General features: G+C 42.6%; 1 protein-coding gene across 1 annotated transcript in view; it reads left to right on the forward strand.

Annotated features, from left to right (window-relative positions):
- The window catches only part of DNAH9 (dynein axonemal heavy chain 9), a 301984-nt gene that overhangs the window by 95166 nt on the left and 191533 nt on the right, over positions 1–15285 (forward strand). Inside the window, exons 25-26 of the mRNA XM_059908564.1 lie at positions 1100–1339; positions 1692–1852. Coding sequence (XP_059764547.1) covers positions 1100–1339; positions 1692–1852 — 401 coding nt within the window. The remainder of the gene's footprint in view (positions 1–1099; positions 1340–1691; positions 1853–15285) is intronic.

Genomic DNA, 15285 nt, shown 5'->3' on the forward strand with positions numbered 1-15285 from the left:
GAGACCACACTGCAGGAGGTTGAGAAGTGACAAAAAGATGGGAAAATGTTGACAGCGAGTGTAGACAGAGAAGAAAAATAAGCCAGGGCTGCAGAACGAAGAGGTATTGTTTTAACAGTATAATTGGCACATCACGTTCAAACCATCCCAACAAGATCACACTGCAGGAGGAACTTCTTTAACAAAAACCAATATGTCTAAATCCAAAGGCAAAAACTAATAAATTAGGGAATGGTACTCGTTACTACAACAGGATTCTCTACTTCACAAAGGGAATAATTCCCACCAGGATTCCTTGTTTACTTGAATCAGCATTTTGTGGCAGGAAAATGTGTTGCCTCCTGCTATTGTGACAGACATCATCTAGAGCAGTGTCTCCCGAACCAAGTGGTACCGCATCTCCACCATGGATAATCAAAATTATGCGTTTTCCTTATTAAGTTTCTCAGCAAAGAAATGTGCACTTAAATCGCTTTTTTCCATTTATTTATTTTGAATCTCTGAAGACTACAAATCATATTGACCACGTTGAATTTCAGTGGAATTCGCCCTGACCTTCAAGAGTAGGCCTTTCAAAGTTATAGTTTTAAAGAGATACAAAAAAATGTAGTGAAAGTATTACGGGCAAGAAAAAATATGCCACACGTGATCAGCAATGGCTCACTAAACTAGAATACTCCAACCATGAGAGGTTCCAGAAGAACAGAGCAAAGACTGAGTATCGTTGAGGTGTTCAGTCAACACTTTGTTATCCTCCCAAGCACAGGAAAGACGCTGTGGCCTGTGAAGCAAAAGCAGAAAGATCAGTGTACCAATTTCTAAAAGCCACTGGCATTGACCAGCATGAGCCTTTGGTTGTTCTCAACCAAATGATACATTTTCCAAGAGCAGAAAGCACTTTCCCCACTTGTGTTGTGCCCACTTCACACCTCCAAGCCCTTAGAGGCATGTGCTCAAAGAGACAGTGCTGGTGGAAGAGGGAGGGAAGGGGTGTCCGTCCCCCACAGAATGACATTCTCAGCCCGTGCTGTGTGGGGACTGGGCTGGTTTGGGAGACAGTCCTGGTAATGGCTTTACTAAGTGACTCTTGGTGCCCCAGGTGGCCCTGACCTGCACTCAGATCTGGTGGACCACAGAGGTGGGCATGGCATTTGCCAGGCTGGAGGAAGGCTACGAGAATGCCATGAAGGACTATTACAAGAAACAAGTGGCCCAGCTCAAAACCCTCATCACCATGCTGATCGGCCAGCTCTCCAGCGGGGACCGGCAGAAGGTCATGACCATATGCACCATCGATGTCCATGCCCGGGACGTGGTGGCCAAGATGATCGCTCAGAAGGTGAGTTCCAGACTCTCAGGAGTGTCGCTCTTCTGGGCACCTACACCGTGAATATTGAGGTTAGGGAGAAGCTCACATATGGCTAAAACACAGGGGCTCCAAACTCTGCACCAGCCAGGGAACTGGGAGAGGATCATGGTGGCTGCTCGTACCTTTAAAACCCGAGCAAAACAGCGTCATCTGAGCGGCTCATGCTTCCTGTGCTGTGGTGGGCAGCATACTGCTCTCCTGACCGGTACACAACACCCAACACCCAGGTCATCCAGAGCCCTGTGAATCCTGTGGCCGCGGGGCCGCCTGCTGCCTATTGCACCCTGTGATTCACCCACCTCCTCTGCCATGCTCTCTCTAGGTGGACAACGCCCAGGCTTTCCTCTGGCTGTCCCAGCTGCGGCATCGCTGGGATGACGAGGCCAAACACTGCTTTGCCAACATCTGTGATGCCCAGTTTCTGTACTCCTATGAGTACCTGGGAAATACACCTCGCCTGGTGATCACGCCTTTGACAGACAGGTGAGCACTGGAGTCAGCCACTGACAGAGAACCCTCCTGCTGTTTGGCTCACACCATCCAATGACCACCCAGTGTCACTTGCTATTTGTCCACAGAGCTGCAGGGGGAGGGCCAGACATAACCCAACAGAGGTAAAATAGAACTGAAAGGGTGTAGGGCGGAGCCCGTATCAGAGCAAACCCCAGAGCAAATCGATGAGCCATGACTTTTTGAGGAATGACTAGGCAGTCCTACACACCTGGATTCTCATTCCAGCTGTGACACATACCAGCTGTTTGACCATGAAAACCTTGACATGATTCTCGGTTTATTCATCCATGAAATGGAGGTAGTAACTCCCACTTGAAGTGAATTTTGTAAGGATAAAAAACAGGAATGCTTGTTAAGGAGTTCAGGGTGTAATAAGTGCTCAGTAAATAATTCCTATGGCTATTTTCTTATCAATCAACTGGCACATGTATTTAGCACCTCTCACTTTGGGAATACAAAGATGAGAGCAAGGTCCCTACCATTCAGGAGCTTACAATTTCTTTTACCATACTCTCTGTCATTCATATTCATTATAAATGAATTCATGCCAGACCCTGAACTAGTCACTGGGAATACGAAGATGACTAAAAGTTAAACTCCACTTCTATTGAGGGAAATAGGACATGTAGAAAAAAATTCACAAACATAAACCACACACACAGCAATAACCCTATGGATCCCTCTGTTTATCCTCTTCCTAACATTTCCCACATTCTGAAATGAACTTGCCTTCTTGCTTATTGGTGGCAGTCCCCTTTGAAATGTAGACTTTTTTGCTCTCAGGGGCCTTTGTCTGTCTTGTTTGTTGCTATTATCACCAGTACCTAGTAGATGTTGAATTATTATGCATCGATGAATGAAGGGTGGTTGATTATTGTAAGAATGACAGAATCAGGAAGGGGAGGTCGGTTCAGAGGAGGGATCCACGTAGGACTCCGCCTGTGCCTTGGCTCCCAAAGAAGCAGCAGCAGCCGCTACGCTGTCTCCTGCTCTAGCTGGGCACCACCCTGCTCGCTGCCCCAGCTGAGGACGAAAGGCAGACAGCGTAGGTTCAGAGGGATGCAGGTCCCTCTGCAGCTGGAACAGTAAAGGCTGCAGCACCTCTGGGGCTTTGGGCATCTCGGGCTTTTACCCGGGCTTTCCTGGGTCATGATCAGTTGGAGGGGCTCCTTTCACTGTGGGTTCAGGGAAAAGTTTTCCCACCTCAAGCTTCATTCACAGGGGGCCCTCTCATGTGCTCTTTGTCTTTACGATGATTCTCAGCAGCACAGCTGTCCTAAACAGGAAGGGCTTTGGGAAGAGTGTTCTCTTTGGCAGTGAGTTTTTCTGCCTGCCTTGGACTTGGAGCTAATAGTTTTGGAATTTATATCGCTCGAAACAGAATAATGAAGCCATTATATATTTGAGCAACTTGGTTAATGTCTGTCTCTCACTGTGACTGTGTGTTCCACGAAAACATTGACTTTGATTTGCTCACTGCTCTGCCCCAGGACCCAGCACCGTTTCCAGCAAATAATAGGCATTCACGAAATACTTGTGTAAAAGCAGGGAAATGACTTCTGAGATTCGGAGTAGTGTGCCCAGCTTCCCAGACCATTCAAAATATTTCCTTCCTACCCACAGGCACACCAGACATTATCATTCCAAGAGATAAAAAATACAGCACTGTCTTTTCCCTGGGTCTTCATACCTTCCCAGGAGTTGAAGAAGATAATTACCTCTTTTGGATTTAGAGGTCTCTAGTACTCTAATGCCAAATACCTCATAGAGGAAAAGGGTAAAGTTTTGACAGTGAATTATTTCTAAAATAGGCACTTATCATCTCTCATATGAAAGGATGCAAATAGGAACTTGCAAGAAAGATTTGCTGCAAAGAATGGCAAATACTATGCAGACCTTGACCTTGTTTTGCACATGAGATACTTTTCTGACAAAGTAGTACATAGTGAATATTTATATGGTGAATTCCATTTTCTCATTGACTTCCATTATTATCTCAAGAAATGTTTTGCCCAGAAAGAAATTGACCTCAACACAGAAAATCACATTTTAAAGAGCATTCGGCTTTTGCTGGTGTGTAGCTTAGTACGTTTAATTCTCTCCTGCCAGAGGAATTAATCAAATGGACAATTTATCCGTACAACCTCTGCACATTCATTAAAAGCACAACCGCATTACAGTACGTCCGACTGATTATGCCTTTTTCTTTGGAATTTCCCACTGCCTGGATGGGACCTGAATGTATAAGTAGGTACAATGGCTCAGCCATTGTCACAGGACTTTGGCATACTGTTAAGTTGAAGGACTAAATGGAGATACTTTTTCAGGCTGAACAAAAGCCATTCTCCTAAGTTGTTTCTTAACCTGTGGATGGTCTCCTCCCCCTTTACCCCCCTTCCCTCATGTTTGCATACAAACACCCCTTTCAGCCCCATACTGAAGTACTGTTTTAATCAACAGCTTATCAATTTTGAGTACCTCTTAATTTCTCAGGCACTACTGCAAGTGGGTGAGATATAATTGATGCAAGAGTCTTTGAGGGTGATTTGCTGGGTAGGACACAACTTGCAAAGTCATACACTTTCTTTTTAAGTTTTTTTTATTGAAATATAGTTGACCTACAGTGCTATATTAGTTTCGGGTATACAGGATAGTGATTCAATGTTTTTATAGATTATACTCCATTTAAAGTTATTATAAAATATTGGTTGTATTTCCTGTGCTGTACATTACATCCTTGTATCTTATTTATTTTATGCCTAAGAGTTCATACTTTTTAAATCCCCTTCCCCTATCTTATCCCTCTCTCCAGTCCTCTCCCCAGTGGTAACCACTGGTTTGTTCTCTGTATCTGTGAGTCTGTTTTGTTGTATTCATTCATTTTATTTTCTGGATTCCACATATAAGTGAAAACATACAGTATTTGTCTTTCTCAGTTTGACTTCACTAAGCGTAATACCCTCCAAGACCATCCATATTGTTGCAAATGGCAAAATTTCATTCTTTTAAAAGCTTTTGCACGGTGAAGGAAACCATTAACAAAACAAAAAGACAACCTGCTGAATGGGAGAAGATATTTGCAAATGATATGTCTGAGAAGGGGTTAATATCCAAAATATATAAAAGAGCTCATACAATTCCATCAAAAAAACAATCTGATTTTAAAATGTGCAGGAGACCTGAACAGACATTTTTCCAAAGAAGACATACACATGGCCAACAGGCACATGAAAAGATTCTCAACATCACTGATCATTAGGGAAATGCAAATCAAAACCACAATGAGAAATCACTTCACACCTGTTGGAATAACTATCATAAAAAGACAACAAATAATAAATGTTGGTGAGGATGTGGAGAAAAGGGAACCCTACTTCACTGTTGGTGGGAATGTAAATTGGTGCAGCCACTATGGAAAACAGGATGGAGGTTCCTCAGAGAATTAAAAATAGGACTACCATATGATCCAGCAATTCTTTTTAAGTTTTTATTGAAAAACTTAGTAATCTGTAAACAAAGAAAATAAAAGTTACCAGGAATAACCGTTGTTAATATTCAGTCTGTTTCCTTCTCATGTAGATTTTGAAAAAATGAAATTGCAGCCATATGCTGTATATAAAATATCATAGACTTTTTCATGTAACAATATATCATGTGTATACTCTCTAAATGTTCTTCTAAACGCCTCTTATAGCTGGATTATCTTCTATTTACAAGTATCCCATAGTTTATGTAACATAACCACATTATGGGCCATTTAAGTTGTATCTAAGCTCTTACTGCTAAAAATAAAGCTGCTGTGAACTCACTTATATATAAATTTTTACTATATTTCTCATTATTTCCCCAGGAGGGATTCCAAGAAGCAGGACAATTAGATGATACATACTTTCAAGTTATTCTTTTTTTTTTTTTTTAATTTTATTTTTTTATTTTTGGCTGCGTTGGGTCTTCGTTGCTGCATGCGGGCTTTCTCTGTTTGCGGCGAGTGGGGGCTACTCTTTGTTGCGCTGTGCGGGTTTCTCATTGCATGGCTTCTCTTGTTGCGGAGTACGGGCTCTAGGCGTGCGGGCTCAGTAGTTGTGGCACGTGGGCTCGGTAGTTGTGGCTCGCAGGCTCTAGAGCGCAGGCTCAGTAGTTGTGGCACATGGGCTTAGTTGCTCCGCGGCATGTGGGATCTTCCCGGACCAGGGCTCGAACCCTTGTCACCTGCATTGGCAGGCAGATTCTTAACCAGTGCGCCACCAGGGAAGCCCTCAAGTTATTCTTAAAAAAGGTATTGTTCCCACTGTCACTAGCAGTTTATGAGGTGGTCATCTCACAATATCCTTACCAGCATTAAGTATTATTGTTTAAAATATTATTAACTTTATAAGTCAAAATGGTATCTCATTTGGATCTTGATGTTCTTAATTACTCACAGGCTTGAGCATTTTATGTGTTTATTGGCTGTTAGATTTCCTTCTCCTGTGAATTTGTTATTATCATTGCCCATTTTATTACTTTTACACTTAGCAAGTTCCTGCCCATTTTAAGATCAGTTTAATATTCACCTGTATTTTATTATAGTTTATGTTATTTTACTTTTTCCTTTAACCTTTTTTAATTCTTTGGTAAACTTTTTGACTACTGAGTAAAGCGAATGTTTTCATCAAAACATTTTTGTAAAAAAAAAACAAAAAAAAAAACCCCCACATTTTTGGTTACAAGTGATAGAAGCCTAACTTAACTTGAACTAACTCAAACTAACTTAAACAGAAAGAGGACTTGTTAACTCAGACTTCTGGGGAAGGAGTCCAGCTTGCTGCAGTGAAACCAGCTTTCGGGCCTGACCAGGCAGCTATCAGGGCTTTGCTGTCTTCTGAGAGCTGATTTCTTTCTTGCATTATTTTTCTTTGGCTGGAAAGATGGCCCACACCTGATCCAGGAGGAAGAGAGACCCTCTCTTTCCCAGCACCATATGTCAGATTCCTTAAAGGGACCCTGATTGGTCCTGTTTGGATCATGTGCCCGTCTCTGAGCCAGTCACTGCGAACAGTGAGATGGGGTATTTTGCTCAGGCCGAGCCTTGTGCCCACCCCTTGTGGGACAGTTTTTTTTTTTTTAATAAATTAATTTTACTTATTTATTTTTGGCTGCGTTGGGTCTTCGTTGCTGTGTGAGGGCTTTCTCTAGTTGCGGCGAGCGGGGGCTACTCTTCCTTGTGCATGGGCTTCTCATTGCAGTGGCTTCTCTTGTTGCGGAGCACGGGCTCTAGGTACGCGAACTTCAGTAGTTGTGGCTCACAGGCTCAGTAGTTGTGGCTCATGGGCTCTAGAGCGCAGGCTCAGTAGTTGTGGCACACGGGCTTAGTTGCTCCATGGCATGTTGGATCTTCCCAGACCAGGGCTCAAACCTGTGTCCCCTGCATTGGCAGGTGGCTTCTGGGAAGGTGGGAAATATTTTGATTGACAGCCCCATGGGAATACTCCGTGTAGAGGAGAGATGGCTTCCCAAAGTGTGGAGTCCTGGGAAAGGAAAACCCATAGAAACTATGTTAGGGAGTATATAATTAAATTTTTTGTTGTTGTTGTTTCTAAGTAGTCAGTAGGCCCAGCACATGAGTTATGGGTCCTTTCCCTCACTGGTTTGTGATGTTTGCTCAACCATATTCAGTTTTGAGTCTATCAAACTGCTTCAAAGTATCTATTCTTATTCTGTTTCCTCAGTATATTAATCCATCTATATGCAATGCTCTTTAAGGATTGTAGCTTTATTGTGAGTGGTAATATTTTTATAGTGAAGGTCTGTATCATCCATTTTCATTTTCCTTTCCTTATTTTTTTTTAAGTTCTTCTGTTTCTTCTTTCAAATGAGCTTTCATCATTTTGTCAAGTTCTAAAATATAAATTATTAGGGTTTTGATTGGTGAGCCTTAAAACCTTCAAATTAATTTTGAAAGAATGGCTAGGCCATCTTTATAATATGTGATTTGTTTTTCTTTGTTCATACCTTCAATCGTGTTTCTCAGAAAAGTTTATAAGTATCTTCATATAGGTTTTGAGTGTTTCTTATTGTTATCTCTATGTAGTTTTTAATTTTTTTGTTCCTATATAAGATTGTTTCTTCATTTTATATATATATTTTTTTGTTTTGTTTTTCGTGGGGGTTTTTTTGGCCGTGCCATACAGCGTGCGGGGTCTTAGTTACCTGACCAGTGATTGAACCTGTGCCTCCTGCAGTGGAAGCACGGAGTCTTAACCACTGGACTGCCAGGGAAGTCCCTATGTGTATATATTTTAAAACAACTTTATTGAGCTTTATTTTATGTCAAAAATTTCACCCATTCCAAGTGTACAATTCAATGATTGTTAGTAACTTTATCAAGTAGTGTAACCATCACCATAAATCAATTTTGCAACATTTTTATGCCCCTCAGTAAGATCCCTCATGCCCATTTGTAGTTGATCCTCACTCCCAGCCCCAGCCCTGGTCAACCACTAATCTACTTTCTGTCTCTATAAACTTGCCTATTCCGGACATTTCTTATAAATGGAACAATACAACATGTGGTCTCTTGTGTCTGACTTGTTTCATTTTGCATAATGTTTTGGGGTTCATCCATGATAGAACATGTGTCAGTAGTTTGTTACTTATTATTTCTGAATAATATTCAATTTTACAGATATGACACATTTTGTCTATCTAGTCATCTTAGGTAATTTTCAGTTTGGGGCTATTATAAACAATGCTGCTGTGAACATTTGCTTGCAAGTCTTTGCGTGGATGTACGTTTTCATTTCTCTTGGGTGTATACCTAGGAGAGGAATTGCTGGGTAGTACAGCAGTTTTATGTTTAACTTTTTGATAAACTGCCAAATTATTTTCCAAAGTGGCTGGATCGTCTTATATCCCCACCAGCAACGTATGAGGCTTCCCATTTCTCCACATCCTTGACGTTTATTATTATCTGTCTTATTTTTATTTATTGTAGCCATTCTAGTGGATGTGAAGTAGCATCTCATTTGAGTTTTAATTTGCATTTCTGTAATAATGTTATTGAGCATATTTTCATGTGCTTGTTTGCCATTTATATATCTTCTTTGGCATCATTTCTGTTCATATCTTTTATCTATTTTTTGATTGATCTGTTTGTACTCTTTTTTGAGTTCTAAGACTTCTTTGTGTATTCCAGACATATTGCATATATGTTTGCAAATATTTTATCCCAGCCTGATGTTTATCTTTTCATTTTCTTCATGGTATCTTTTGAAGTGCAAAAGTTTTTAATGTTGATGAGGTCCAGTTTGTCAGATTTTTCTTTTATGGACTGTGCTTTTGGTGTTGTAACTAAGGAACCTTTGCTTAATTTCATTATATCTTTAACTTTCTTTTCATTTACATATAGGAGAAAATTGGTTTTTGTAAATTTGTCTCCTGTTCTTCCCATCTACTGCCCCATGTTAAAAATTCTAAGAATTATGCTCTTGATTCTCCTTTTTCTAAGTCACTTCTAGAATTTCTAGTTATATTTGAACCATACACATAATATGAAGCATAATTAAGCTATTCAAGTTTAGTTACTAAGTGTGTGTTATTTTTGGTAGATCATATGTCAGTCATTGCTCTCAGCTCTTCCTGTCACGGTTTGAGAAAGACATTTAGCAACTAGCGTAGGCAAATGAAGATGAGCACTAGGTGATGAAGGACCTCATAACCACATGGCATAAGGAATAGATCTTAGAATTGGAGCTATTTATGCTGAGGACAAACAATTTTCAAATTTTAAATATTAAAATATTATAAGATGGACAGATTTGTTTTAGGTTGTTGCTAAGGACATTCTTCTATTAGTGCTGTTTCCTATGTTGAGTTGGGAACCTATCACAATCCCTGGGTCTTTTTCCTGCGACCTGCCATCTAACCACATTGCCCCCATTCCATGTACATGCAAGTGCTTGGAAGACTAATTTGCATTTGTTCTCCTTAAATTTCACTTTGTTGGGTCTACCACATCATTTTCAATTGCCAAAATTATTTAGAATTTTGGTTTACCGTCTATCTAATCAATTATTTCTTAATTCAAGTTATCTATGAATATATTGAACATCAGGAGGCTGTGTCCTGGTGATGCCACTAGAGGCCTCCCTCCAGGTAGATATTGTTGCATCCACGTTCATTCCTCAGTTATGATTATTGAACCATGTGGTAGGTGGAATTCTAGGAATGATCCCCAGCGACATTTTCCCTTGTATCATCTCCTCTTCTTTGAGCGTGGGTGAAAACTATAAATAGGATGATATCATTCTCATGATTATATTTTGCTTTACGGCAAAAAGGAAATTATTCAGGTGAACCAATATAGTTATATGAGACCTTAAAAGTAGAGCCTTCTCCTGGCTGAGGGCAGAGGGAAGGTCAGAGAGGCTTGAAGCATGAGGAGAACTTTTCATGCCATTGCTGATTTTGAAGATGGAGGGAGCCCTGTGCAAGGATCGTACAGTGGCCTCTAGGAGCTGAGAGATCCCCCAGCCTCAGCATGCGCCTAGGACCTCAGTACTACAACTGGTAGAACTTAATTTGGCCAAGAATTCAAATGAGCTTGGAAGCAGGTTCTTCCCCAGAGTGTCCAGATAAGGGTCCAGCCAACTGGTACCTTGATTTTGGCCCTGTGAGACCCTCAGTAGAGGAGCCACCTGGACTTCTGACATACAGAAGTGAGATAATAAGTGGGTGTTTTTTTAAGCCCTTATTGTGTGGTAGCAATAGGAAATGAATACAAATCAAGTGATTTCACCAACTCTGAGATTAGCCAGACCACACGTCTGGGATAGCCAGTCTATACATAGCTGAAATCAAGATACAACACCTTTGATATTTTCTTTAATCTGCCACTTGTTTGTCTAAAAAAAGGAAAGCTACATTTCATATATTTATTATCTTAAGAAATAATACCTTGAAAGTGGATCAGCTTTCTGCTTTCCAGGGCACTTTCATATCTCTTGTCTCATCTTGTCCTCACAAGAGCGTGGTGGGTCAGATAAGAACAAAGCCTGTAGACATCATTTGCCCGAAGAAAGCAAAACCAGCTTCAGCTCGATATTAGGAAGGCCTTTCAAACAATTAGAACTGACCCACGGTGGAAGGAACTGGCTTCTAAAATAATAAACCATGCCTTACTGGAAGAACAGGCTATGTGATCGTATTTGAAGGATTTAATGGGAGACAGCCTGGCATGGTTAAAGAGCCAAGCCTCTGAGGTCTCTTCCAGCAGTAAAGGTCTGTCTTCCCAATAAGCAATCAGACTAAATTGATCCATGTTCATGTTGTGGTTAGTTGGTTAAGGCAAGAGCTCTTCTTAAAGGATTCCTTGCCATTTTCACAATTGCAGTTGTTTTTGAGGCAGCAGATTTATCTAAATTCCTTTGTACAAAGAAAATACTGTGTGGTGGACCCCAGTGACACATGTTTTTAAGGCACCAAAGTTTAATAACCTGGCCGAGTTTCACAAACACTTTGTAGTAGAGGCAAGATTCGAACTCAGTGTGTCTGACTCCTGAGTCCTTGCCTTAAACCACAATAGCATGATCTGCCCCCCTCACAAGGAAACCGGAGCAGATTGAAGCAGCCAGCTTAGATGTTTAAAGAGATGGATCTTACAATCTAACAAGACCACAGACAGAATCTTAGAGGAGCGTGTGTCCCAAAGAACTAGGACATCCTGCTGGCTCAGTGGCCCCCCACACAGAAGAGGGGAATACTCTTTCTTTCTTTTCTTTGTGTTTTCCTCATGGCCCACGCTAAAGCCCCACTGTCCCTGCCTTGGTTATTAGAACTCCTTAGACAGCCAGCCCGCTTCCCCTCCCTGAACATCAGTCAATCCATCTGTAATTTAAGGGGATTAGATTAGTTGATCTCAGAAATTCCTTCCAGCTCTAGAGTTCTATTGTTATGGGCAAATGTATATGTATTTTGACATTTCCTCCCATGTGCTTCTTCTGGAGATAATCAGAAGCTCAGCAGATGCTCAAAAAGAGATTGACACCCAGTTCTAAGGATTTCTTTTGGGAGATTCCTGAGTTTTCTATGAGAATTCTATTTTTGTGAAACCTTGTGCTTCTAGACTCTCAGATTCCTTGAGAGCCCTGCTGCTACAGAGAGAAGAGGTCTGGATTGCCCTCTGGCTGGCAGAGAAGGCAGCCATGGGACAGAAAGGGGGTGGGAGAGAGAGTGGGGAGGAGAGCTGGCTGGGGGCCAGGATCCCACCCATCCAGGCAGCTGCCTTTCCTCCTGGGGGCGGGTACAGGACTGCAGCAGGCCCTCCAGGTTCTGGAAGGAACCTGAGGCTGGCAGAGGTAGAAGGCCTTGGGGCCAGTCTGGAGCCAGAACTCAGCCCAGGAGAGCAGGTACAGTTAAGGCTGCACATGGAACTCTGAAGATCTAGCTACCAGTGTTGGAGAGAAGCATTGCCAAATGGTAACAGTGACCGAGCAAGGTGAGATGGGACCTAGCTTTTCACCTTAACCCTGACTCACCTCACTTCGTGGCCCACCTAACAGATCAACAACTCTGATGTGAGCTTAGTTCACAGGGAAAAGTGAGGCAGCTGCATGAGCCCTGCTCACCAGGAGTTAAATGCAGCCAGCACCCCCATTACACAGGAAAACTCCAAGTAGAATAATAATTCTGCATACTCTCCTCTCCACCTGGGGAAACTACCTTCCTGGGTTTCATCTTCAAAGGCTGAGGTAGCTATGGGAATTTCACACTTAATTAAAGGAGAGTTCAGGAACTCCAAGTCTTTTCAAAACAATTTTGGTTGCAGTGAGGATGCAGTCACCATCTGGCAAGAAAGGTGTTAACTCAGAGTTTCTGGTCAACTCTAGCATCAGATTCAGAACCAAAGAGAGTTCATTTCAGAGGCCCCCTCAGATGCCCCCTCCCCATCTAGCCTGCAAGTTGAAAGCCTCTGTACTGATTTTCTAAGTATTAAAAAGTTAGGTCAATGGCATGGTTTTAAAAGCTTTATTGAGATAGAATTTACATGTCTTAAAGTTCACCCATTACAAATGTACAAATCAATGATTTTTAGTAAATTCTTAGACTTGTGCAGCCATTACCACAATCTAGTTTTAGAACCTTGCCGTCACCCTGTTTGCAGTCCGACCTCACCCTCACCTCCCTTCCTAGACAGCCACTGATCTGCTGTCTATCTCTGTGTTTTCCAGACATTTCATAAATGAAATAATATGGGATCTTTTGTATCTGACTTCCTTCACTTAGCATAATGTTTTTCAGGTTCATCCATGTTGTAACATGTAGCATTACTTCATTCCATTATATTGCTAAATAGTATTCCATTGCATGGATATATCACATTTTGTTTATCCATTCACAGTTGATGGACATTTGGGTTGTTTCCAGTTTCTTAGTGTTATGGATATTGCTGCTTTGAACGTTCCTGCATAAGTCTTTGTGTGAACATACGTTTATATTATCCTTGGGTAATTCCTAGAAGGGGAATTGATGAATCACATGGTAACCTTTACTTTTTAAGAAACTGTCAAACTGTCTTCCTAAGTAACTGTACCATTTAACATTCCCACCAGCAATGTATGAGGTTCCCAGTTTTCTCACATCCTCACCAGCACTTGTTATTGTCTGTCTTTTTGATTGTAGCCCTCCTAGTGGGTGTGTCATGGTATCTCATTGTGGGTTTAATTTGCATTTCCCTAATGATCAGTGATTTCGAGCATCTTTTCATGGGCTTATTACCCAAAGGCACATTTCATCATCTTCTTATGAAGATATATATGGAAGAGGTGTATGACACATATAGTTGGGAGTTACAGTGGAGCGCAGTGGAGTGGGAGCTCAGCTGAGCCACTCTGCTCACTCACCCCATTGTTGAGGGGTCAGGGAATACTTGTGGGTGAAGTCATGGCAAAAATGAGCCCCAGGGGGTTAGTAACCATCAGCCAAGCAAAGATTGAAGAGGAACCTGATCCGGGTAGACTCTAGGAAGGGTCAGGAGCTGGATGGCGGAGGAGAGAGGGACAAGCCCAGTCCTACTGTGTCTGGCATCTTAGTCTGTTCAGTCAGCTGTAACAAAATACCAAGCACTAGGTGGCTTATGAACAACAGAAATTTATTTCTCACAGTGTAACCGGACAAGGCCGGTACGGAACCCAAGTTCAACTGCTCGCCGCTCGACAGGCCAATTCGAGAGACAAGTGTTGATGGAAAAGGAAAAGTTGCTTTATTCAGCAGCCCAGCAACGTGGGAAGATGGTAGACTAGTGTCCTAAGACCATCTCCAAGTTGCCGGTTAGGAGACAAAGGTTTTAAAGGCAGCGTGAGGGTGAGGGAGGGGGCTGCAGGGAGCCTGGTTAGCTTGTCCTATTCGCGGATTGGTTGGCATCAATGTGAAGTTTCGAGTATCACCAGTCATCTGGTTTCAACCGGTCTGGGCTGTAAGTGCTGGCGGTTGGCAATTTTCACCTGGTGGGGTCTGCTTCCGGTAAGAACAGCTTGGGGGTGTGTGTCGGGCCTGTATCCGTAGCTTTCAGGGGCCTGGGTGTTCGAGACCTGCTGTGGGGCTCGTCTAGAGTCTAAACTGTACCAGTTTCCTGGTCCAACAGCTATTCTTTGTGTCTCCATCTTTGCATTTCCTGATCATTAACTCTTGAGCCAGCCTTTGGAGACTCAGGGGAGGCCTGGGAGACTAAAGCAAAAGGCTGTTATCTTAAAGGACAGGGACACAGGGGCTTGTATGCAGTTTCAATCCCCCCTTTGATACCCCTCAATCTTGAGGGGAACAGGTGTTGGACGAGAAAAGGAATAACGTTTTGGGTACAGAGGTTAATCATTAACTCGGCAGAGGAACTCAGTTTTCGGGGGACTTGGCCTCAACAGTTCTGGACGCTGGGAAGTCCAAGATCAAGGTGCCAGCATAGTCGTGCTCTTGTGAGGGCCCTTCTTCTGGCTCACAGCTGGTGCCTTCTCGCGGTGTTTTCACATGGTGGAAGGGGCAGGGACCGCTCTGGAGCCTCTTTAATAAGGCACTAAGCCAGTCATGAGGGCTCCGCCTTCATGACCTCATCACCTCCCAGAGGCCCCACCTCCTAACACCGCAGTCTTCGGGGGTTAGGATTTCCACATATGAATTTAGTGGGGACACAAACGTTCAGACCATAGCACTGGGCAAGTGAAAATAGCTCTTCATGAATGGACTTAAACATACTGGGTCTGGGGGGAAGGGACCCATGAGAAATGAGCTAGAGAAGTAAGCGGGGGCAAGGTCAGGAAGGGCCGGGCCGAGAGCCCCTGGTGCCCTTCAGGGAGGGAGCATCATGATCAGATGATCCTTTAGAAAGTTCCACCTGCAGCGCAGAGGGGAACAGAGCGGGGGGCTCTGGGCTTTCC

This window comes from Balaenoptera ricei, chromosome 20 (assembly GCF_028023285.1).
Source record: "Balaenoptera ricei isolate mBalRic1 chromosome 20, mBalRic1.hap2, whole genome shotgun sequence".
In the NCBI taxonomy this organism is placed as follows: domain Eukaryota; kingdom Metazoa; phylum Chordata; class Mammalia; order Artiodactyla; family Balaenopteridae; genus Balaenoptera; species Balaenoptera ricei.